The sequence below is a fragment of the Salvelinus alpinus genome, chromosome 28 (genome assembly GCF_045679555.1).
Source record: "Salvelinus alpinus chromosome 28, SLU_Salpinus.1, whole genome shotgun sequence".
Classification (NCBI taxonomy): domain Eukaryota; kingdom Metazoa; phylum Chordata; class Actinopteri; order Salmoniformes; family Salmonidae; genus Salvelinus; species Salvelinus alpinus.
In genome coordinates this window covers 40,277,083-40,303,217 of record NC_092113.1, presented here as the reverse complement: position 1 = coordinate 40,303,217, position 26,135 = coordinate 40,277,083, and the positions used below count along the sequence as shown (strand labels likewise).

General features: G+C 46.2%; 1 protein-coding gene across 1 annotated transcript in view; it reads right to left on the bottom strand.

The window, feature by feature from the left end:
• LOC139557868 (guanine nucleotide-binding protein G(i) subunit alpha-3-like) overlaps window positions 1-26,135 on the bottom strand; it is a 79,614-nt gene that overhangs the window by 29,720 nt on the left and 23,759 nt on the right. The window contains exons 3-4 of the mRNA XM_071373140.1: window positions 13,586-13,727; window positions 3,698-3,855 (exon numbers count right to left, since the gene is read on the bottom strand). Of these exons, the coding sequence (XP_071229241.1) occupies window positions 3,698-3,855; window positions 13,586-13,727 (300 nt within the window). The remainder of the gene's footprint in view (window positions 1-3,697; window positions 3,856-13,585; window positions 13,728-26,135) is intronic.

Sequence of the window (26,135 nt, the reverse complement as noted above, 5' to 3'; positions counted from 1 at the left end):
ACCTGCTCCAGTGTACTCAGGACCTCAGACTGATACAAAGGTTCACCTTCCAACAGGACAACGAACCTAAGCACACAGCCAAGACAACACAGGAGTGGTTCTGGGACAATTTTCTGAATGTCCTTGAGTGGCCCAGCCAGAGCCTGGACTTGAACCCGATCGAACATTTCTGGAGAGACCTGAAAATAGCTGTGCAGCGATGCTCCCATCCAACCTGACAGAGCTTGAGAGGATCTGTAGAGAAGAATGGGAGAATCTCCCCAAATAGCTTATAGCGTCATACCCAAGAAGACTTGAGGCTTTAATCCCAAAGGTGCTTCAACAAAGTACTGAGTAAAGGGTCTGAATACTTAAGTAAATGTGAAATGTCAACATCAAAAAATCCGCTAAATTTGCGACCATTTCTATAAACCTGTTTTTGCTTTGTCATTATGGGGTATTGTGTGTAGATTGATGAGGGAAAAAACGATTTAATCCATTTTAGAATAAGACTAATCTAAAAGGGGACAGTACTTTCCCGAAGGCCCTGTATTTATTTTATTCAAACAGAAAAATTAATTTCAAAAACAGGGCTCCGGGCAGCCGAGCGGAAATGGAGGAAAACTCGCCTCCCTGCGGACCTGGCATCCTTTCACTCCCTCCTCTCTACATTCTCCTCTTCTGTCTCTGCTGCTAAAGCCACTTTCTACCACTCTAAATTCCAAGCATCTGCCTCTAACCCTAGGAAGCTCTTTGCCACCTTCTCCTCCCTCCTGAATCCTCCTCCCCCTCCTCCCCCCTCCTCCCTCTCTGCGGATGACTTCGTCAACCATTTTGAAAAGGTCGACGACATCCGATCCTCGTTTGCTAAGTCAAACGACACCGCTGGTTCAGCTCACACTGCCCTACCCTGTGCTTTGACCTCTTTCTCCCCTCTCTCTCCAGATGAAATCTCGCGTCTTGTGACGGCCGGCCGCCCAACAACCTGCCCGCTTGACCCTATCCCCTCCTCTCTTCTCCAGACCATTTCCGGAGACCTTCTCCCTTACCTCACCTCGCTCATCAACTCATCCTTGACCGCTGGCTACGTCCCTTCCGTCTTCAAGAGAGCGAGAGTTGCACCCCTTCTGAAAAAACCTACACTCGATCCCTCCGATGTCAACAACTACAGACCAGTATCCCTTCTTTCTTTTCTCTCCAAAACTCTTGAACGTGCCGTCCTTGGCCAGCTCTCCTGCTATCTCTCTCAGAATGACCTTCTTGATCCAAATCAGTCAGGTTTCAAGACTAGTCATTCAACTGAGACTGCTCTTCTCTGTGTCACGGAGGCGCTCCGCACTGCTAAAGCTAACTCTCTCTCCTCTGCTCTCATCCTTCTAGACCTATCGGCTGCCTTTGATACTGTGAACCATCAGATCCTCCTCTCCACCCTCTCCGAGCTGGGCATCTCCGGCGCGGCCCACGCTTGGATTGCGTCCTACCTGACAGGTCGCTCCTACCAGGTGGCGTGGCGAGAATCTGTCTCCGCACCACGTGCTCTCACCACTGGTGTCCCCCAGGGCTCTGTTCTAGGCCCTCTCCTATTCTCGCTATACACCAAGTCACTTGGCTCTGTCATATCCTCACATGGCCTCTCCTATCATTGCTATGCAGACGACACACAATTAATCTTCTCCTTTCCCCCCTCTGATAACCAGGTGGCGAATCGCATCTCTGCATGTCTGGCAGACATATCAGTGTGGATGACGGATCACCACCTCAAGCTGAACCTCGGCAAGACGGAGCTGCTCTTCCTCCCGGGGAAGGACTGCCCGTTCCATGATCTCGCCATCACGGTTGACAACTCCATTGTGTCCTCCTCCCAGAGCGCTAAGAACCTTGGCGTGATCCTGGACAACACCCTGTCGTTCTCAACTCACATCAAGGCGGTGACCCGTTCCTGTAGGTTCATGCTCTACAACATTCGCAGAGTACGACCCTGCCTCACACAGGAAGCGGCGCAGGTCCTAATCCAGGCACTTGTCATCTCCCGTCTGGATTACTGCAACTCGCTGTTGGCTGGGCTCCCTGCCTGTGCCATTAAACCCCTACAACTCATCCAGAACGCCGCAGCCCGTCTGGTGTTCAACCTTCCCAAGTTCTCTCACGTCACCCCGCTCCTCCGCTCTCTCCACTGGCTTCCAGTTGAAGCTCGCATCCGCTACAAGACCATGGTGCTTGCCTACGGAGCTGTGAGGGGAACGGCACCTCCGTACCTTCAGGCTCTGATCAGGCCCTACACCCAAACAAGGGCACTGCGTTCATCCACCTCTGGCCTGCTCGCCTCCCTACCTCTGAGGAAGTACAGTTCCCGCTCAGCCCAGTCAAAACTGTTCGCTGCTCTGGCACCCCAATGGTGGAACAAACTCCCTCACGATGCCAGGTCAGCGGAGTCAATCACCACCTTCCGGAGACACCTGAAACCCCACCTCTTTAAGGAATACCTAGGATAGGATAAAGTAATCCTCCTAACCCCCCCCCTCCCCCTTAAAAGAGTTAGATGCACTATTGTAAAGTGGTTGTTCCACTGGATATCATAAGGTGAATGCACCAATTTGTAAGTCGCTCTGGATAAGAGCGTCTGCTAAATGACTTAAATGTAAATGTAAATGTAAAAAAAGGTTACATTGAAAAAAATAAAAGGTTATATCAATCTTAACTATTATATCTTTCAGATTTTACATAGCCTAAATTAATCCAAAATGACCATTAGGTAGGGCCCTATAACATCTGTTATTTTGTTCTTTCCCAAATTCCTTTTAGATTTTCCAGGTTTCTGTTTATCCCATTTATTTCAGGTTTTCACTCTCAAAAATCACTTTTTTTTTTTAAATGATTGAAAAACAACTTAATTGGATGTTGTAAGTCCACAACAATGCTTGAAAACACATGAGACCACTTTTGAGGTCTGGGGGGGAAAAAAATCAGCGAAATTTAGATTGAGGTGTTTTTTTAAAATTCAAGTGCGCACTCCGAGGGCCCTCATTATAATATTATCCACTACCATCTACCTCGAATGCTTTCATTTATCTCCATTATCTGCATTTATCTGTGATAAATTCACCAGCATCGTGCTCGCTCTCTCTCCCTCTGTGTAAAGAACAAGCTGATATTCAGTTCCTACTTCCTGCATTGTAAACTGCCAGTGTGTATCTTTGATTACGTGTACATTAAACCAGTTTATAGGCATGACAAGTGGAAGAGGTGTGTGTGTGTGTGTGTGTGTGCTAAAACCCTACACCCCAACCTGAGCATTCCTTTCCGCCACCTCTGGTCTCTTGGCTCTCCCACCCCTACAGGAAGGCAGCTCCCGCTGAGCACAGTCAAAGCTCTTCTCTGACCTGCCACCCCAATGGTAAAACAAGTTTCCCCCTAAAGTCAGGACAGCGGAGTCCCTTGCCCAATCTTTCGCAAAAACGTCTGAAACCCTACCCGCTTTGAAGAGTTTCTTAAAATAACTCTCACGTCACCTCGACTCTCCTCCCTACTAGAAGTGACTTTGCGGATAAATACTTTGTTGAGGGAAAATGTACATAATACGATTGCTTGTCTCACAAAGCTATGTTACGATAAATGCACTAATTGTAAGTCGCTCCGGATAAGAGCGTCTAGCTAATTGACTAAAATGTTTTAAAAAATGTGTGTGTGTGTACACTCTGTCTGTGTGTGTGTGTCTTACTAGGAGGCAGAGTCGTTGAGCTGGTACTCTCTGGAGCGTAGGAAGCAGGTCTGGACACCGCTGTCCGTCCACAGTCTCCATATCACGCCGGTCAGATCTGATGAGATCACACCCTCTGCCGTTGTACCAGCCAATACAAACAGCTGACGGGCATCATCCTGGCAACAGAGACATCCCCATTAGAACACTGACTGATTGGTTGATTACGTTTTAATGTCACGTGCACAAGTACAGTGAAATGCCTTTCTTGCAAACTAAAACATTCAATAATCAATAACAATGTAATACTAGAAGAAAAAAAACACAAGAAATAAGAATAAGAAATATGAAATACACAAAGTAAGTAAGTAAGTAAGGATATATTTAAATAGTCATTTCCAACACCATATTTACATGTGCAGGGATACTGGAGCGATGGAGGTAGATATGTATAGGGGGAGTGATGGAGGTAGATATGTATAGGGGGAGCGATGGAGGTAGATATGTATAGGGGGAAGGGAACAGGGATACAGGAGTGATGGAGGTAGATATGTATAGGGGGAAGGGAACAGGGATACTGGAGTGATGGAGGTAGATATGTATAGGGGGAGTGATGGAGGTAGATATGTATAGGGGGAAGGTGACAGGGATACTGGAGTGATGGAGGTAGATATGTATAGGGGGAAGGGAACAGGGATACTGGAGTGATGGAGGTAGATATGTATAGGGAGAGTGATGGAGGTAGATATGTATAGGGGGAGAGATGGAGGTAGATATGTATAGGGGGAAGGGAACAGGGATACTGGAGTGATGGAGGTAGATATGTATAGGGAGAGTGATGGAGGTAGATATGTATAGGGGGAAGGTGACAGGGATACTGGAGTGATGGAGGTAGATATGTATAGGGGGAAGGGAACAGGGATACTGGAGTGATGGAGGTAGATATGTGTAGGGGGAGTGATGGAGGTAGATATGTATAGGGGGAAGGGAACAGGGATACTGGAGTGATGGAGGTAGATATGTATAGGGGGAAGGGAACAGGGATACTGGAGTGATGGAGGTAGATATGTGTAGGGGGAGTGATGGAGGTAGATATGTGTAGGGGGAGTGATGGAGGTAGATATGTATAGGGGGAAGGGAACAGGGATACTAGAGTGATGGAGGTAGATATGTATAGGGGGAGTGATGGAGGTAGATATGTGTAGGGGGAGTGATGTGTGTGTGTGTGTGTGTTTTGGAGTAACAGTGTGGTGTGTGTGTGTGTGTGTGTTTTGGAGTAACAGTGTGTGGTGTGTGTGTGTATGTTTTGGAGTAACAGTGTGGTGTGTGTGTGTGTTTTGGAGTAACAGTGGTGTGTGTGTGTGTGTGTTGTCATAACTCTTCTGTGAAGATGTGAAGGATCAGGTTGCAGTGTGTCCTCTCTACAACGCCCTCTCTCTCTCCCGCAGAGGGGGAGGCAGAGGGAGGGGGGAGGCAGAGGGAGGGGGGAGGGGACAGCGCACTCTCTCTCTCCCGCAGAGGGGGAGGCAGAGGGAGGGGGGAGGGGACAGCGCCCTCTCTCTCTCCCGCAGAGGGGGAGGCAGAGGGAGGGGGGAGGGGACAGCGCCCTCTCTCTCTCCCGTAGAGGGGGAGGCAGAGGGAGGGGGGAGGGGACAGCGCCCTCTCTCTCTCCCGCAGAGGGGGAGGCAGAGGGAGGGGACAGCGCCCTCTCTCTCTCCCGCAGAGGGGGAGGCAGAGGGAGGGGGGAGGGGACAGCGCCCTCTCTCTCTCCCGCAGAGGGGGAGGCAGAGGGAGGGGGGAGGGGACAGCGCCCTCTCTCTCTCCCGCAGAGGGGGAGGCAGAGGGAGGGGGGAGGCAGAGGGATGGGGGAGCGCCCTCTCTCTCTCCCGCAGAGGGGGAGGCAGAGGGAGGGGGGAGGCAGAGGGATGGGGGAGCGCCCTCTCTCTCTCCCGCAGAGGGGGAGGCAGAGGGATGGGGGAGCGCCCTCTCTCTCTCCCGCAGAGGGGGAGGCAGAGGGGGAGGGGACAGCTTTATGGCGGTCGTAAAATACGCTGTCTTTATGCTCTGTAGCGTTTCGAGATTGGAATGTAAACTGTGGTACACAGAGAGACACTTGGACATCAAAACTTTTGAATAATTGAACAGTATTTCTGTATTCCAAGCAGTTGAAATGGTCCGTGGACACTTAAGGAACAGTCCTGTCGAGTTTGTTTCATTTGGTGACTGCATGAAGGACAGGAGACACAAATGACTGTTTCTTTGAGTTGTATACACCTCTCAATTATGGGGTTTGCATCTGAATGTTGTATAAAATGATTGAGCTCCGATAATATTATGAAATGTTACTGTAAATGGATTAGTATACAGTGGGGAGAACAAGTATTTGATAACCTGCAAAATCGGCAGTGTTTCCTACTTACAAAGCATGTAGAGGTCTGTCATTTTTATCATAGGTACACTTCAACTGTGAGAGACGGAATCTAAAACAAAAATCCAGAAAATCACATTGTATGATTTTTAAGTAATTAATTTGCATTTTATTGCATGACATAAGTATTTGATCACCTACCAACCAGTAAGAATTCCGGCTCTCACAGACCTGTTCGTTTTTCTTTAAGAAGCCCTCCTGTTCTCCACTCATTACCTGTATTAACTGTACCTGTTTGAACTCGTTACCTGTATAAAAAGACACCTGTCCACACACTCAATCAAACAGACTCCAACCTCTCCACAATGGCCAAGACCAGAGGGCTGTGTAAGGACATCAGGGATAAAATTGTAGACCTGCACAAGGCTGGGATGGGCTACAGGACAATAGGCAATCAGCTTGGTGAGAAGGCAACAACTGTTGGCGCAATTATTAGAAAATGGAAGAAGTTCAAGATGACGGTCAATCACCCTCGGTCTGGGGCTCCATGCAAGATCTCACCTCGTGGGACATCAATGATCATGAGGAAGGTGAGGGATCAGCCCAGAACTACACGGCAGGACCTGGTCAATGACCTGAAGAGAGCTGGGACCACAGTCTCAAAGAAAACCATTAGTAACACACTACGCCGTCATGGATTAAAATCCTGCAGCGCACGCAATGTCCCCCTGATCAAGCCAGCGCATGTCCAGGCCCGTCTGAAGTTTGCCAATGACCATCTGGATGATCCAGAGGAGGAATGGGAGTAGGTCACGTGGTCTGATGAGACAAAAATAGAGCTTTTTGGTCTAAACTCCACTCGCCGTGTTTGGAGGAAGAAGAAGGATGAGTACAACCCCAAGAACACCATCCCAACCGTGAAGCATGGCGGTGGAAACATCATTCTTTGGGGATGCTTTTCTGCAAAGGGGACAGGATGACTGCACCGTATTGAGGGGAGGATGGATGGGGCCATGTATCGCGAGATCTTGGCCAACAACCTCCTTCCCTCAGTAAGAGCATTGAAGATGGGTCGTGGCTGGGTCTTCCAGCATGACAACGACCCGAAACACACAGCCAGGGCAACTAAGGAGTGGCTCCGTAAGAAGCATCTCAAGGTCCTGGAGTGGCCTAGCCAGTCTCCAGACCTGAACCCAATAGAAAATCTTTGGAGGGAGCTGAAAGTCCGTATTGCCCAGCGACAGCCCCGAAACCTGAAGGACCTGGAGAAAGTCTGTATGGAGGAGTGGGCCAAAATCCCTGCTGCAGTGTGTGCAAACCTGGTCAAGAACTACAGGAAACGTATGATCTCTGTAATTGCAAACAAAGGTTTCTGTACCAAATATTAAGTTCTGCTTTTCTGATGTATCAAATACTTATGTCATGCAATAAAATGCAAATTAATTACTTAAAAATCATACAATGTGATTTTCTGGATTTTTGTTTTAGATTCCGTCTCTCACAGTTGAAGTGTACCTATGATAAAAATTACAGACCTCGACATGCTTTGTAAGTAGGAAAACCTGCAAAATCGGCAGTGTATCAAATACTTGTTCTCCCCACTGTATATGGGGCGGCAGGTAGCCTAATGGTTAGAGTGTTGGGCCAGTAACCGAAAGGTTGCAAGATCGAATCCCCCAAGCTAACAAGGTAAAGAAATATGTTGTTCTGCCCCTGAACAAGGCAGTTAACCCACTGTTCCTAGGCCGTCATTGAAAATAAGAATGTGTTCATAACTGACTTGCCTAGTTAAATAAAGGTAAAATAAACATGTAAAAATATATATACGTATAGTTTAGAGCAGCAGACACATCCCTGGACTACACAAGACATGTTCTGGCGTGTATGTGTATTAACACACTACAGGTCTACTGTATGAGACAGTATATCCACACACACACACACACAGTACTTCATACAGTGTCATGAATTTAGTGTGGTGTTATGAATTGCATTGTGGCAACAAGGATAGTAGACAGGGAGGTGGGAGTAATAAGCCTGTAATAAATATGTAATTGCAATGAGGAAGAAATGTGTTTTGGAAGGAAGGAAGGAAGGAAGGAAGGAAGGAAGGAAGGAAGGAAGGAAGGAAGGAAGGAAGGAAGGAAGGAAGGATGGATGGTTAGAAATGATAAAATAAAGACAGAATGGCAGGTCACCACCTGGCATGATGTTAAAAGCAGTGAGGCAGGTGAAGTTGCAGAACAAAATCAAAAAAATCAGGAGTACAGCGAAGGATTTTGACATAAATGACCGTACTCTGACTCGGTATTGTCAAAAGGTTACCAGAGAAGAAGTTGACAGGAAGACAGCCACGCCAACAACAGTGGTTGTCTATCCAAAACCACAGCAGGTTTCTTCCACCTGATTTGGAGATGCAGCTAGTTCAGTGTATTACTATGTCATCTGACATTTATTCTGGTCTGTCGCCAAGTGAGGTCAGAAGACTTGCCTACCAGTTTTGCCGTGGCACACCAGCTGTAGAGCGGTTTTACAGGCTTCTTAAAAGCAGCACCCAATGCCGTCGCTGAGAAAGAAGGAGGCAACTAGCCTTGCCAGGACAAGTAGCTTCAACAGAGAGAAAATGTTCATGCCATCTTCGACAATGTAGCAGAAGTGCTACAGAGATATCAAGTTGTACCAGGAGACGTATGGGATGTCGGTGAAACTGGGGTGACCACTGTACATAAACCTGACAAAGTGGGGGGATATCAGTTTAGACCAGGAGACATATGGAATGTCGATGAAACTGGGGTGACCACTGTACATAAACCTGACAAAGTGGGGGGCAGACGTGGACTCAAACAAGTAGGGTAACTGACCTCCGCTGAAAGGGGTACCCTCGTCACACTGGCCTGTGCCGTCTCAGCCACAGGGAATAATAGTACACCTCCATATTTTATATTCCCCCGTGTCAACTTCCCCAATCATTTCCTGATCAACGAGACACCTGGCCTGAAAAGGAAGGGAAAATCCCTCTGGGTGGATGAAAGATGTGCACTTTGTTGACTTCCTGAAACATTTCGTTGAGCATACGAAGTGCTCAAAGGAGAAGACCTGTTTACTCCTTTTGGACAAAACCACGAGTCTCATCTGTCCATTCAATCATGCCAAAGAAAATGGCATAATTATGCTGTCATTCCCACCCCATTGCTCTCATCAGCTTCAACCCTTAAACAGGTCTGTCTACGGGCCGCTAACGAGGCACATCAACACAGCGTGTGATTCCAGCCCTGCCAGCACCATTCCAGCACCAACCTGCCAGGCCCCAGCACCAACCTGCCAGGCCCCAGCACCATTCCAGCCCTGCCAGGCACTAGCACCGACCCAGCACCAACCAGCCAGGCCCCAGCACCAACCACCAGCCAGGCCCCAGCACCAACCACCAGCCAGGCCCCAGCACCAACCACCAGCCAGGCCCCAGCACCAACCACCAGCCAGGCCCCAGCACCAACCACCAGCCAGGCCCCAGCAACAACCAGCCAGCCAGGCCCCAGCAACAACCAGCCAGGCCCAAGCACCAACCAGCCAGGCCCCAGCACCAACCAGCCAGGCCCCAGCACCAACCAGCCAGGCCCCAGCACCAACCAGCCAGGCCCTAGCACTATTTCAGCCCTGCCAGGCCCTAGCACCAACCTGCCAGGCCCCAGCACCATTCCAGCCCTGCCTAGCACGAGCTCAGACACAGACCTGCCCAGTTCTCATGTCAGCACCAGCTCACCCTCGCCCAGCAATCCCATAGCTGACAGCAGACTACCAACTCCAGAGGACATCCGGCCATATCCAAAAGCCCCTGAAAACCAGCTTGACAAGGCAGAAAACGGCGCAACACCGCAATTCTAACTGGCACACCAGTGAAGCAGGCACTAAGAATAAGGCACAATCTAGCAAAAGGCTGTTTTCCGAAGGGAAGGGAAGCGGGGGGGAGGGTCAATCTGGATCAGTAAAGAACAAGGCGGCAGCTAAAAAAAATGTAATCGTAGAAGAGTCTTCATCAGATGAAAAGGAGTATTTCTGCCTAGTCTGTGTGGAGCCATTTTCAAACAGCCTTCCAAAGGAGACTTGGGTGAAGTGTGTGAGATGCAACAAATGGGCCCATGATTCCTGCACCTCAGGCCAGGCAATGTATGTGTGCCAGAACTGTGACTCTGAAGATGATTCTGATTATTACGGATGTCCGTCGTATAGGCTGTTACAAAACGGTGCATTAGGGTGTTTAAACATCACTGTTTTGTTTTGTTAAGACTTTAAACATTTCAGCAAGTTATCTGCACCATTCCATTCCATTCCCGATTCAAACAAATACCGTGGATCTATGTGCACGCCAGTGAACGTTCGATTTCAAATTTCAAAGTAAAGTGGTCGTACCACTTAATGAATGTGTGCTCTGCCAGCATTATTGTTTTGATTGAAAGGCATACATTTGCCACATTTTCTTGGCATGATTGTTTTTATTTTGAGTTCTTTAATGAAGTTAAATTTGATTTTGAAATTAAAAATCAATATTCAATTAATTAGTTTTGTTCTTATTTGTTGATAATCCAAGGTGACAATTTACCCGACGTAGCGTGACAATTTTCCCACTGATGGGGCAAATTGTCACAAGTACACTCTCTATTTAACGGTCTACAACTCCGTACTGAAATAAGATATGAAGATGTAATGAATACAAAATGTGCCCAAGACTTCAGTCTTTCATTTGGTATGACATTTATACCATTGTGATGTATTGTGCCCAGTAAATGTTAGACAGCGTGAAAAGTGACGACGACATACCTCGCTCTCCCCTACTCTGAAGTATCTAATATAACAACCTACAACTCCGACGGACTCTGATCTCTGGTGGACAAACCTGAGGCTTTCTGTCGAATGACTATCCAGCAGACGGACCGGCGATCGCAGAGAGGGACAACCAAAACATACTCGTAAATATGTCAATTGCAACTTATTTTCGAATGAGCGGTTGTTCATGTTCAAAGTATTAGCAATTTCTATGAGTGTAGTTATCAGCTCTGAGTTGCCCCTCTCTTCAGCTGTCCCCACCCCTTTTCCTTAGTCTACCAAGCCGTCATATCGGCTTAGCCCACCAGGGACTTTTCTATCATGTCAGTAACCAATGTATGACCTATTTGTGTGTGTGCTTATGTAATTCTGTGATTAAGTTAGTTAGTAAATAAATGATTAAAACAATTGGGTACATCACTGATTCATGATCTAGGCTAGGGGTCGTGCAGATATCCAAGGGTTTGCGACATTCAGAATATGACTGATGAGGTAACAAAACATTAATAATTGACAAGATATGAAAATATCTGAAGAGAGTTAAATTCGGGAAATTGACACTATAAACATGTTCCCGTGGTGCCCCGACTTCCTAGTTAAAGTTACATCATTAGTTTAATGACGTAATTAAAATTACACAGAATTGTTTTGATAATATACAGTCTTCACATTTAATGATAGTCAAGGCTACGACAGTGTGTTGGGGTGACAGTGTGTGTGTGTGTGTGTGTGTTGGGGTGACTGTTGGGGTGACTGTTGGGGTGACTGTGTGTGTGTGTGTGTTGGGGTGACTGTGTGTGTGTGTTGGGGTGACTGTGTGTGTGTGTGTGTGTGTGTGTGTGTGTGTGTGTGTGTGTGTGTGTGTGTGTGTGTTGGGGTGACTGTGTGTGTGTGTGTGTGTGTGTGTGTGTTGGGGTGACTGTGTGTGTGTGTGTGTGTGTGTGTGTGTGTGTGTTGGGTGTGTGTGTGTGTGTGTGTGTTGGGGTGACTGTGTGTGTGTGTGTGTGTGTGTGTGTGTGTGTGTGTGTGTGTGTGTGTGTGTGTGTGTGTGTGTGTGTGTGTGTGTGGGGTGTGTGTGTGTGTGTGTGTGTGTGTGTGTTGGGGTGACTGTGTGTGTGTGTGTGTGTGTGTGTGTGTGTGTGTGTTGGGGTGACTGTGTGTGTGTGTTGGGGTGACTCTGTGTGTGTGTGTGTGTATGTTGGGGTGACAGTGTGTGTGTGTGTGTGTGTGTGTGTGTGTTGGGGTGACAGTGTGTGTGTGTGTGTGTGTGTGTGTGTGTGTGTGTGTGTGTGTGTGTGAGAGACTGTGTGTGTGTGTGTGTGTGTGTGTGTGTGTGTGAGACTGTGTGTGTGTGTGTGTGTGTGTGTGTGTGTGTGTGTGTGTGAGACTGTGTGTGTGTGTGTGTGTGTGTGTGAGACTGTGTGTGTGACTGTGTGTGTGTGTGTGTGTGTGTGTGTGTGTGTGTGTGTGTTGGGGTGACAGTGTGTGCGTGTTGGGGTGACAGTGTGTGCGTATGTGTGTGTGTGTGTGTGTGTGTGTGTGTGTGTGTGTGTGTGTGTGTTGGGGTGACAGTGTGAGCGTGTTGGGGTGACAGTGTGTGCGTATGTGTGTGTGTGTGTGTGTGTGTGTGTGTGTTTTGGAGTGACAGTGTGTTTGTGTGTGTGTGTGTAGGGTCCTGTGAGTGTGCATAGTGTAGCTGTTTATCAGTCGTATGGCTTGGGGATAGAGCCTGTTGGTGGCAGACTTGATGCACCGGTACCCGTATGGCTTGGGGACAGAACCTGTTCCAGAGCCTGTTGGTGTCAGACTTGATGCACCGGTACCTCTTGCCGTGCGGCAGCAGAGAAAATAGTCTATGGCTTGGGTGGTTGTGGTCTTTGACGATTTTCCGGACCTTCTTTTCACATCTCCTGATATGGAGGTCCTGGATGGCAGGAAGCTCCGCCCCAGTGATGTACTGGGCTGTCCACACAACCCTCTGTAGCGCCATGCGATCGAGGGCCGGTGCCGGTGCCATACCAAACAGACTGATGCAGCCAGTCAATATGTTCTCAATGGTACCGTTGTCGAAACTTTTGAGGATTGGAGGGACCATGTCGAACCTTTTGAGGATTGGAGGGACCATGTCGAACCTTTTGAGGATTGGAGGGACCATGTCGAACTTTTTGAGGATTGGAGGGACCATGTCGAACCTTTTGAGGATTGGAGGGACCATGTCGAACCTTTTGAGGATTGGAGGGACCATGTCGAACTTTTTGAGGATTGGAGGGACCATGTCGAACCTTTTGAGGATTGGAGGGACCATGTCGAACCTTTTGAGGATTGGAGGGACCATGTCGAACCTTTTCAACCTCCTGTGCCTTCTTCACGACTGCGTGTGTGTGTTTGGACTATTTTAAGCCTTTAGTGATTTGGACACCGAGGAACTGAGGAACTTGAAGCTGTCTACCAGCTCTACTGTCGCCCTGTTGAAGTGGATGGAGGCTTGGTCGTAAGCTTGGTGACGAGCTTGGAGGGGATAATGGTGTTGAGCACTGAGCTGTAGTCAATGAACAGCAATTCTCACTGATAAATTGACCGGTGTTTCCCCAAATGGATTCTGGAGCCAGTTCCAGATACTTAAAATATATTCAAGAACAACCCAACCCCTTGATTAGTTCTATCAGCTAGTCTAGAATACATAGAACAAGTGGAACACATAGACAGAACAATATGCCTACCGCTCGTGTGGCGTCCCCAAAGTCTATCTTTAGGCGTCCCATGGCTCTGATGATGGCGATGATAGACTGGATGGTGTTGCTGTACACCACCACTCTGTACTGTTTACACTCCTCCTCAGAGTAGCCAGCCTCATGGATGATCCTGAATGGGAGGACATAGAGGTTGATCTTTTTGAGATTTTCAGATCAGACCTGGGTTTCTAATACATTAAATATTATTTTTAAAATAATCCCCCCCCCCCCTCCCCTCTGTTGAGCTGGCTTAATAAACCAATAGAAAAAGTCTCAAAACTGCAAAAACTTCCCATCTGGCAGACTCAAGAAAACACTTAAAATGATTTTTTTCAAATATTTGAGCCCAGATCTGTTTTAGATCAACCAAAATAACATGTAATGCTTCACAGAAGTCACTGGGTGTTTTCCAATATCAATATCCACTTAGTATTAAGCAATGTATTACACATTCTCACTCTATGTGGTGAGGACATTGGATCACCGCCACTCTCTAATAAGGCAACACTGATCAATAACGGGACAACATTCAGGATGATCTTTTAGATTTCAGATAAAAACAAGTAGGGTAGCGACTTTTCCAAAGTTCCTGGTTTGCAGAAATCTTTATTGGTTAATTCTCTTCTTATTCCAAGTATTTCTTCAACTGGGATATCTGGAAATAAACCTAGTCATTCTAGAGAAGGTTTCTGGAAATAAACCTAGTCATTCTAGAGAAGGTTTCTGGAAATAAACCTAGTCATTCTAGAGAATGTTTCTGGAAATAAACCTAGTCATTCTAGAGAAGGTTTCTGGAAATAAACCTAGTCATTCTAGAGAAGGTTTCTGGAAATAAACCTAGTCATTCTAGGGAAGGTTTCTAGAAATAAACCTAGTCATTCTAGGGAAGGTTTCTGGAAATAAACCTAGTCATTCTAGGGAATGTTTCTAGAAATAAACCTAGTCATTCTAGGGAATGTTTCTAGAAATAAACCTAGTCATTTTAGGGAAGGTTTCTGGAAATAAACCTAGTCATTTTAGGGAAGGTTTCTGGAAATAAACCTAGTCATTTTAGGGAAAGTTTCTGGAAATAAACCTAGTCATTTTAGGGAAAGTTTCTGGAAATAAACCTAGTCATTTTAGAGAAGGTTTCTGGAATTCAAGTTACATATATTGGCTTCACAGAAGTCTCTAGTCTAAGGGATGACTAAAATGTTACTGTATGTGTGGACATTTAGGACAAGACATTTAAAAAACCAATCAACTTTTAATGGCATGGTGAATTGTGCATGAGTGACGAGGCGTGGGCTTTCTTAATGTGGGAATCCAGGGTTGGGAGTCTATTCAGGTCATGCCAGGCTAGCATCTGTGGCCATTGTTTAGTTTGTTATGTAATGGGTGCTTCCTTCATCCTCGCTGTGCCTGAGCAGTGCTATGTTAAATGAGGCTAACGTCTCTATATGCATACACAGAACACAGAACACAGTCACACGCACGCACAAACACACACACAAAACACAGACTGGACAGAGCTGAACTCAGCTGTCGATGTCGATTCTCCCTGAACCATTAAGCCCTCACAAAATACTGTACAACATATTCCGAATGCCATTTTTTATCAGTCAACTGTTTGATAAGTTAAAATGATCAGTTACACAACTTATTAAAAATGTAATCACCAGAAATGGTAACAGTAACCGTTGATGTGGTTCATACAAGTTTGTTAGAATTCAGTTTGGACTGCAACGTGCTACCATGGTGGTGTATGCGAGTTTGATAGAATTCCATTTGGGCTGCAACTAGAGCTGAACGATTAACCGTTTCCCCCCCACCACTGATAATTAAATAACTAAAAGTGACTGATTCAATTACTTGAATTCCATTTAGTTCATTTTTTTTTGTGAGCTCAACGCAGCGTTTCTCTAAAGACAAATCCTATCAGGCACGAGAGACATCACATCAAGAATGAACTGTGGGACGCTGGAGGGAGTTGTAGTTTTAAAATAGGCAAATACTCAAACCTAGTTCTGCGCAGAAAACATTGTAATTAACAACAATGAGCAGGATCCATTGCGCTTATTCTTCCCGGCACAGCACAAAGACCCCATGAGAGAGGAATGTACACAACACAGCAAACGAGAGGGATAGAGACAGTTCAGGAGGTGTAGCTCTACTAACCGATTGATAGTTGTAGCAGTTTTGAAACTGTGTCTTATCTACTTTGAAGAACTATTAAAACGGTGATTTCATCAAAACAGGTCTGCAGCACGGGCAGCTCTGACAACCCAATGATCACGGGCCGCTGTGACAGACTGACCATTACCTACCACTTCCATGACAGACTGACCATTACCTACCACTTCCATGACAGACTGACCATTATCTACCACTTCCATGACAGACTGACCATTATCTACCACTTCCATGACAGACTGACCATTATCTACCACTTCCATGACAGACTGACCATTATCTACCACTTCCATGACAGACTGACCATTATCTACCACTTCCATGACAGACTGACCATTATCTACCACTTCCATGACAGACTGACCATTATCTACCACTTCCATGACAGACTGACCATTATCTACCACTTCCATGACAGACTGACCATTATCTACCACTTCCATGACAGACTGACCATTACCTACCACTTCCATGACAGACTGACCATTATCTACCACTTCCATGACAGACTGACCATTATCTACCACTTCCATGACAGACTGACCATTATCTACCACTTCCATGACAGACTGACCATTATCTACCACTTCCATGACAGACTGACCATTATCTACCACTTCCATGACAGACTGACCATTATCTACCACTTCCATGACAGACTGACCATTATCTACCACTTCCATGACAGACTGACCATTATCTACCACTTCCATGACAGACTGACCATTATCTACCACTTCCATGACAGACTGACCATTATCTACCACTTCCATGACAGACTGACCATTACCTACCACTTCCATGACAGACTGACCATTACCTACCACTTCCATGACAGACTGACCATTATCTACCACTTCCATGACAGACTGACCATTATCTACCACTTCCATGACAGACTGACCATTATCTACCACTTCCATGACAGACTGACCATTATCTACCACTTCCATGACAGACTGACCATTATCTACCACTTCCATGACAGACTGACCATTATCTACCACTTCCATGACAGACTGACCATTATCTACCACTTCCATGACAGACTGACCATTATCTACCACTTCCATGACAGACTGACCATTATCTACCACTTCCATGACAGACTGACCATTATCTACCACTTCCATGACAGACTGACCATTATCTACCACTTCCATGACAGACTGACCATTATCTACCACTTCCATGACAGACTGACCATTATCTACCACTTCCATGACAGACTGACCATTATCTACCACTTCCATGACAGACTGACCATTATCTACTACTTCCATGACAGACTGACCATTATCTACTACTTCCATGACAGACTGATCAGGTGAATCCAGGTAAATGCTATTCAGAGAGTAAATGGGCAAGACAAAAAAAATGTAAGTTGCCTTTGAACGGGGAATGGTAGTATGTAGGTCCCAGGCACACGGGTTTGAGTCAAGAACTGCAACGCTACTGGGTTTTTCACACTCAACAGTTTCCTGTGTGTATCAAGAATGGTCCACCACCCAAAGTACAGTACCAGTCAAAAGTTTGGACACACCTACACGGTGACCTCACCTGGCTTAACTGGTGCCTCTAGAGACAAAACCTCTTTCATCATCACTCAATGCCTAGGTTTACCTCCACTGTACTCAAATCCTACCATACCTTTGTCTGTACAGTATGCCTTGAATCTATTCTTCCGCGCCCAGAAATCTGCTCCTTTTACTTTCTGTTCGGAACGCACTAGACGACCAGTTCTTATAGCCTTTAGCCGTACCCTTATCCTACTCCTCCTCTGTTCCTCTGGTGATGTAGAGGTTAACCCAGGCCTTGCAGCCCCCAGCACCACTCCCATTCCCCAGACGCTCTCATTTGTTGACTTATGTAACCGTAAAAGCCTTGGTTTCATGCATGTTAATAACATTAGAAGCCTCCTCCCTAAGTTTGTTTTATTCACTGCTTTAGCACACTCTGCCAACCCTGATGTCCTAGCCGTGTCTGAATCCTGGCTTAGGAAGGCCAACAAAAATGTCCATCCCCAACATCTTCCGACAAGATAGACCTGCCAAAGGGGGCAGAGTTGCAATCTACTGCAGAGATAGCCTGCAGAGTTCTGTCATACTATCCAGTTTTGTGCCCAAACAATTCGAGCTTCTACTTTTAAAAATCCAACTTTCCAGAAACAAGTCTCTCACTGTTGCCGCTTGTTATAGACCCCCTTCAGCCCCCAGCTGTGCCCTGGACACCATATGTGAATTGATTGAAGATAGATGGGGGGAAGAGTTCGTTCTGTTAGGTGACCTAAACTGTGATATGCTTAACACCCCGGCTATTCTACAATATAAGCTAGATGGCCTCAATCTCACACAAATCATTATGGAACCTACCAGGTACAACCCTAAATCCGTAACCATGGGCACCCTTAGATATCATCCTGACCAACTTGCACTCTAAATACTGACCAACCTGACCAACTTGCACTCTAAATTCTGCTGTCTTCAACCAGGATCTCAGCGATCACTGCCTGCCTGCGTGATGGGTCCGCGGTCAAACGGCCACCCCTCATCACTGTCAAACGCTCCCTAAAACACTTCAGCGAGCAGGCCTTTCTAATCGACCTGGCCCGGGTATCCTGGAAGGATATTGACCTCATCCCGTCAGTTGAGGATTCCCGTTTGCTCTTCAAAAGTGCTTTCCTCGCCATCTTAAATAAGCATTCTCCATTAAAAAAATGAAGAACTAAGAACAGATATAGACCTTGGTTCACCCAGACTTGACTGCCCTTGACCAGCACAAAAACATCCTCTGGCATTCTGCATTAACGTCGAATAGACCCCGCGATATGCAACTTTTCAGGGAAGTCAGGAACCAATATACTCAGTCAGATAGTTCAAACAGAAATTTGCATCCTGTAGCACTAATTCTAAAAAGTTATGGGACACTCAAGTCCATGGAAGATAAGAGCACCTCCTCCCAGCTGCCCACTGCACTGAGGCTAGGAAACACTGTCACCATCAATAGATCTACGATAATCGATCATTTCAATAAACATTTTTCTACGGCTGGCCAGGCTTTCCACCTGGCTACCCCAGCCAACATCTCAGCACCCCATGCAGCAACTTGCCCAAGCCACCCCCCCGCTTCTCTTTCACCCAAATCCAGACAGCTGATGATCTGAAAGAGCGGCAAAATCTGTATCCCTACAAATCAGCTAGGCTAGACAATCTGGACCCTCTCTTTCTAAAATTATCCGCCGAAATTGTTGCAACCCCTATTACTAGCTTATTCAACCACTCTTTCGTATCATCTGAGATCCACAAAGATTGGAAAGCTGCCGCGGTCATCCCCCTCTTCAAAGGGGGTGACACTCTAGATCCAAACTGTTATAGACCTACATCCATCCTGCCCTGTATTTCTAAGGTCTTTGAAAGCCAGGTTAACAAACAGATCACCGACCATTTCAATCCCAACGTACCTTCTCCACTATGGAATCTGGTTTCCGAGCTGGTCATGGGTGCACCTCAGTCACGCTCAAGGTCCTAAACGATATCATAACAGACATCGATAAGAGACAATACTGTGCAGCTGTATTCATCGACCTGGCCAAGGCTTTTGACTATGTCAATCACCGCATTCTTATCCGCAGACTCAATAGCCTTGGTTTCTCAAATGACCGCCTTGCCTGGTTCACCAACTACTTCTCAGACAGAGTTCAGTGTGTCAAATCGGAGGGCCTGTTGTCCGGACCTCTGGCAGTCTCTATGGGGGTGCCACAGGGTTCAATTCTCGGGCCGACTCTTTTCTCTGTATATATATATCAATGATGTTGCTCTTGCTGCTGGTGATTCTCTGATCCACCTCCAAGCAGACGACACCATTCTGTATACATCTGGCCCTTCTTTGGACACTGTGTTAACAAACCTCCAAACGAGCTTCAATGCCATACAACACTCCTTCTGTGGCCTCCAACTGCTCTTAAACGCTAGTAAAACCAAATGCATGCTTTTCAACCGCACCTGCCCGCCCGTCCAGCATCACTACTCTGGACGGTTCTGACTTGGAATATGTGGACAACTACAAATACCTAGGTGTCTGGTTAGACTGTAAACTCTCCTTCCAGACTCACATTAAACATCTCCAATCCAAAATGAAATCTAGAATCAGCTTCCTATTTCACAACAAAGCATCCTTCACTCATGCTGCCAAACACACCCTCGTAAAACTGACTATCCTACTGATCCTTGACTTCGGCGATGTCATTTACAAAATATCCTCCAACACTCTACTCAGCAAACTGGATGTAGTCTATCACAATGACATCTGTTTTGTCACCAAATCCCCATATACTACCCACCACTGCGACCTGTATGCTCTCATTAGCTGGCCCTCACTACATATTCGTCGCCAAACCCACTGGCTCCAGGTCATCTACAAGTCTTTGCTAGGTAAAGCCCCGCCTTAGCTCACTGATCACCATAGCAACACCCACCCGTAGCACACACTCCAGCAGGTATATTTCACTGGTCATCCCCAAAGCCAACACTTCCTTTGGCCGGCTTTCCTTCCAGTTCTCTGCTGCCAATGACTGGAACGAATTGCAAAAATCACTGAAGCTGGAGTCTTACATCTCCCTCTCTAACTTCAGAGCAGCTTACCGATCACTGTACCTGTACACAGCCAATCTGTAAATAGCACACTCAACCCCATATTTTGCACCCCAGTATCTCTACTTGCACATCATCATCTACACATCTATCACTCCAGTGTTAATGCTAAATTGTAATTATTCCGCCTCTATGGCCTACTTATTGCCCTACCTCCCTACATTTGCACACACTGTACATAGATTGCTCTATTGTGTTATTGACTGTACGTTTGTTGATATGTAACTCTGTCATTGTTTTTGTCACACTGCTTTGCTTTATCTTGGCCAGGTCACAGTTGTAAATGAGAACTTGTTCTCAACTGGTCTACCTGGTTAAATAAAAGGTGAAATAAATAAATAAATAGTAAAAAAAATAAAACAGGTTTTTATTTTTACTAATCTCTACATTGTAGAATAATAGTGTAACCATCAAAACTAGGAAATAACACATATGGAATCATGTAGTAACCAAAGAAGTTCTAAAGATTCTTCAAAGTAGCCACCCTTTGCCTTGATGACAGCTTTGCACACACTTTGCATTCTCTCAACCAGCTTCATGTGGTAGTTACATGGAATGCATATCAATTAACAGGTGTGCCTTGTTAAAAGTAAATTTGTGGAATTTCTTTCTTTAATTTGTGACAAGTTGTGTTGTGACAAGGTAGGGGTAAGATAGCCCTATTTGGTAAAAGACCAAGTCCATATTATGGCAAGAACAGCTAAAATAAGAAAAGAGAAACGACAGTCCATCATTACTTTAAGACATGAAGTTCAGTCAATGCAGAAATTTTCAAGATCTTTGAAAGTTTCTTCAAGTGCAGTCACAAAAACCATCAAGCACTATGATGGAACTGGCTCTCATGAGGACAGCCACAGGAACGGAAGACTCAGTTACCTCTGCTGCAGAGGATAAGTTCAATTAGAGTTACCAGCCTCATAAATTGCACCCCAAATAAATGCTTCAGAGTTCAAGTAACAGACACATTTCAACATCAACTGTTCAGAGGAGACTGCGTGAATCAGGCCTTCATGATCGAATTGCTGCAAAGAAACCACTACTTAAAAGGACACCAATAATAAGAAGACTTGCTTGGGCCAAGAAACACGACCAGTGGAAATCTATACTTTTATCTGATGAGTCCAAATTTGAGATTTTTTGGTTCCAACCGTCTTTGTGAGACACAGAGTAGGTGAACGGATGATCTCTGCATGTGTGGTTCCCACCGTGAAGCATGGAGGAGGTGGTGTGATGGTGCTTAGCTGGTGGCACTGTCAGTGATTTATTTAGAAATCAAGGCACTTAGTGGAACAATCATTTGTTTTTCAACAGGACAATGACCCAACACACCTCCAGGCTGTGTAAGGGCTATTTGACCAAGAAGGAAAATGATGGAGTGCTGCATCTGGTCACCTGGCCTCAACAATCGACCTCAACCCAATTGAGATGGTTTAGGATGAGTTTGACTGCAGACTGAAGGAAAAGAAGCCAACAAGTTCTCAGCATATGTGGGAACTCCTCAAGACTCTTGGAAAAGCATTCCAGATGAAGCTCGTTGAGAAAATGCCAAGAATGTGCAAAGCTGTTAAGGCAAAAGGTGCCTACTTTGAAGAATATCAAATATAAAATATATATTGATTTGTTTAAAAAAAAAAATGGTTACTGACTGAATCCGTGTGTTATTTCATAGTTTATGTCTTCACTATTATTCCACAACGTAGGAAATATTAAAAATAAATAAAAACCCTTGAATGAGTCCAAACTGTTGACAGGTACTGTACATTCAGACAACTGTGGGAAGCAGTGGGTAAGTGTTTCACAGGGATGCTCGAGACACCTTGTAGAGTCTGTGCCCTGGCCAATTGAAGCTGTTCTGAGGGGAAAAGGGGGTGCAACTCAATATTACACTGAACAACAAGTGTTGGTCCCATGTTTCATGAGCTGAAATAAAAGATCCCAGAAATGTTCCATATGCACAAAAAGCTTATTTCTCAAAAATGTGTTTACATTCCTGTTAGTTCACGTTTCTCCTATGCCAAGATAATCATCCACCTGACAGGTGATTAAACAGCATTGTCATTACACAGGTGCACCTTGTGCTGGGGACAATAAAAGGCCACTCTAAATTGTGCAGTTTTGTCACAAAACACAATGCCACAGATGTCTCAAGTTGAGGGAGCAATTGGAATGCTGACTACAGGAATGTCCACTAGAGTTGTTGTCAGATAATTATGTTTATTTTTCTACCATAAGCTGCCTCCAATGTTGTTTAAGAGAATTTGGCAGTACGTCCAACTGGGCCTCACAACCGCAGACCACGTGTAACCACACCAGCCGAGGACCTCCACATCCGGTTTCTTCACCTTCGGGATCGTCTGAAACCAACCACCTGGACAGCTGATGAAACTGTGGGTTTGCACAACTGAGTAATTGCTGCACAAACTGTTAGAACTGTTAGTCTCAGGGAAGCTCATCTGCATGCTCGTCATCCTCACAAGGGCTTAACCGACTTCAGTGTGCAAATGCTCACCTTAGATGGCCACTGGAACGCTGGAGAAGTATGCTCTTCATGGATGAATCTGGGTTTCAACTGTACCGGGCAGATGGCAGACAGCATGTATGGTGTCGTGTGGGTGAACGGTTTGCTAATGTTAATGTTGTGAACAGAGTGCTCCATGGTGGTGGTGGGGTTATGGTATGGGGCAGGCATAAGTTACGAACAACAAACACATTTGAATTTTATCGATGGCAATTTGAATGCACAGATATACAGTGACAAGATCCTGAGGCCCATTGCCGTGCCAGTCATCCGTTCGCCATCACCTCATGTTTCAGCATGATAATGCACAGCCCCAATTCCTGGAAGCTGAAAATGTCACAGTTCTTTCATGGCCTGCATACTCACCAGATATGTGAGGAGTGGGACAAGCCTAATCAACTCTATGTGAAGTAGATGTGTCACGCTGCATGAGGCAAATGGTGGTCACACCCGATACTGACTGGTTTTCTGATCCATGCCCCTACTTTTTTTTTTTGTTGTTATCTGTGACCAACAGATGCATATCTGTATTCCCAGTCATGTGAAATCCATAGATTAGGGCCTAATGAATGTATTTAAATTGATTGATTTCCTTATATGAACTGTAAATCAGTAAAATCTTTGAAATTGTTGCATGTTGTTTATATTTATATTTTGTTCCGTGTACAGTAGGATACAGAAGGTGTTCCTAATGTTTTGAACACTCAGTGCACAAACGTGTTTTGAGAAAGATATTTTTTAAACATAAAATTATATTGAGAAACTAATGAATTCAAGTTAATTTGTTCATGTAAATATCTTAAAATGTAGCTATTTTAAGGTTTGTGTCATTAGCTTTGGGGTGGGATCGCAAGACATTTAAGGGGTTAAAAAAAAGGGGTCCCAAGAAATTCTGGCGGGGGAAAAAAATGGGGTCCCCCGCTGAAAACGTTTGAATAGCACTGTATTAGATGGTTGTCTAAGATATTGAATAATAAAGTCATATACAAAAGCTATACACTCAGTGGCGAGTATATTAGGTACATCCATCCACTAACAGGTCGGACCTCCCTTTAACCTCCAGAACAGCATGGAAACGTTGCTCAATTTGTATCGAGGGACCTCTCGTGTGTCAGGAAAACATTCCCCCACACCATTACACCACCAGCCTGTACCGCCAACACTAGACAGGATGGGGCCATGGACTCATGCTGTTTATGCCAAATCCTGTCATCAGCATGACACAACAGGAACTGGGATTCGTCAAACAAGGCAATGTTTTTTCCACTCCATAATTGTCCAGTGTTGGTGATCGTGTACCCACTGGAACTGCTGCTTCGTGTTTTTAGCTGATAGGAACCCGGTGTGGTCGCCTGTAGGAGTGGAACCCGGTGTGGTCGCCTGTAGGAGTGGAACCCGGTGTGGTCGCCTGTAGGAGTGGAACCCGGTGTGGTCGCCTGTAGGAGTGGAACCCGGTGTGGTCGCCTGTAGGAGTGGAACCCGGTGTGGTCGCCTGTAGGAGTGGAACCCGGTGTGGTCGCCTGTAGGAGTGGAACCCGGTGTGGTCGCCTGTAGGAGTGGAACCCGGTGTGGTCGCCTGTAGGAGTGGAACCCGGTGTGGTCGCCTGTAGGAGTGGAACCCGGTGTGGTCGCCTGTAGGAGTGGAACCCGGTGTGGTCGCCTGTAGGAGTGGAACCCGGTGTGGTCGCCTGTAGGAGTGGAACCCGGTGTGGTCGCCTGTAGGAGTGGAACCCGGTGTGGTCGCCTGTAGGAGTGGAACCCGGTGTGGTCGCCTGTAGGAGTGGAACCCGGTGTGGTCGCCTGTAGGAGTGGAACCCGGTGTGGTCGTCTGTAGGAGTGGAACCCGGTGTGGTCGTCTGTAGGAGTGGAACCCGGTGTGGTCGTCTGTAGGAGTGGAACCCGGTGTGGTCGTCTGTAGGAGTGGAACCCGGTGTGGTCGTCTGTAGGAGTGGAACCCGGTGTGGTCGCCTGTAGGAGTGGAACCCGGTGTGGTCGCCTGTAGGAGTGGAACCCGGTGTGGTCGCCTGTAGGAGTGGAACCCGGTGTGGTCGCCTGTAGGAGTGGAACCCGGTGTGGTCGCCTGTAGGAGTGGAACCCGGTGTGGTCGTCTGTAGGAGTGGAACCCGGTGTGGTCGCCTGTAGGAGTGGAACCCGGTGTGGTCGTCTGTAGGAGTGGAACCCGGTGTGGTCGCCTGTAGGAGTGGAACCCGGTGTGGTCGTCTGTAGGAGTGGAACCCGGTGTGGTCGTCTGTAGGAGTGGAACCCGGTGTGGTCGTCTGTAGGAGTGGAACCTGGTGTGGTCGTCTGCTGCAAAAGCCCATCCGTGACAAGGATCGACTAGTTGTGGCTTCCGAGATGCCGTTCTGCACACCACTGTGGTACTGCGCCGTTATTTGTCTGTCTGTGGCCCGCCTGTTAGCTTGTACGATTCTTGCCATTCTCCTTCGACCTCAACGAGCTGTTTTCAACCCACAGGGACTGCCGCTGACTGGATGTGTTTTGTTTGTTGCACCATTCACGGTAAACTCTTGACACTGTCGTGCATGAAGAGCCCAGGAGGGCGGGCGTTTCTAAAACAATGGCACCGACGATCATACCACGCTCAAAAGACGCTTAGGTCACTAGTTTTGCCCATTCTAACGTTCAAACGAACAGTAACTGAATGCCTTGATGCCTGTCTGCCTACTTTACATACAGTTGAAGTCAGAAGTTTACATACACCTTAGCCAAATACATTTAAACTCAGTTTCACAATTCCTGACATTTAATCTAAATAAAAATTCCTTGTTTAAGGTCAGTTAGGATCACCACTTTATTTTAAGAATGTGAAATGTCAGAATAATAGTAGAGAGAGTGATTTATTTCAGCTTTTATTTCTTTCATCACATTCCCAGTGCGTCAGAAGTTTACATACACTCAATTAGTATTTGGTAGCATTGCCTTTTAAATTGTTTAACTTGGGTCAAACATTTCGGGTAGCCTTCCACAAGCTTCCCACAATAAGTTGGGTGAATTTTGGCACATTCCTCCTGACAGAGCTGGTGTAACTGAGTCAGGTTTGTAGGCCTCCTTGCTCGCACATGCTTTTTCAGTTCTGACAACAAATTTGACAGGCTTGAGGTCAGGGCTTTGTGATGGCCACTCCAATACCTTGATTTTGTTGTCCTTAAGCCATTTTGCCACAACTTTGGAAGTATGC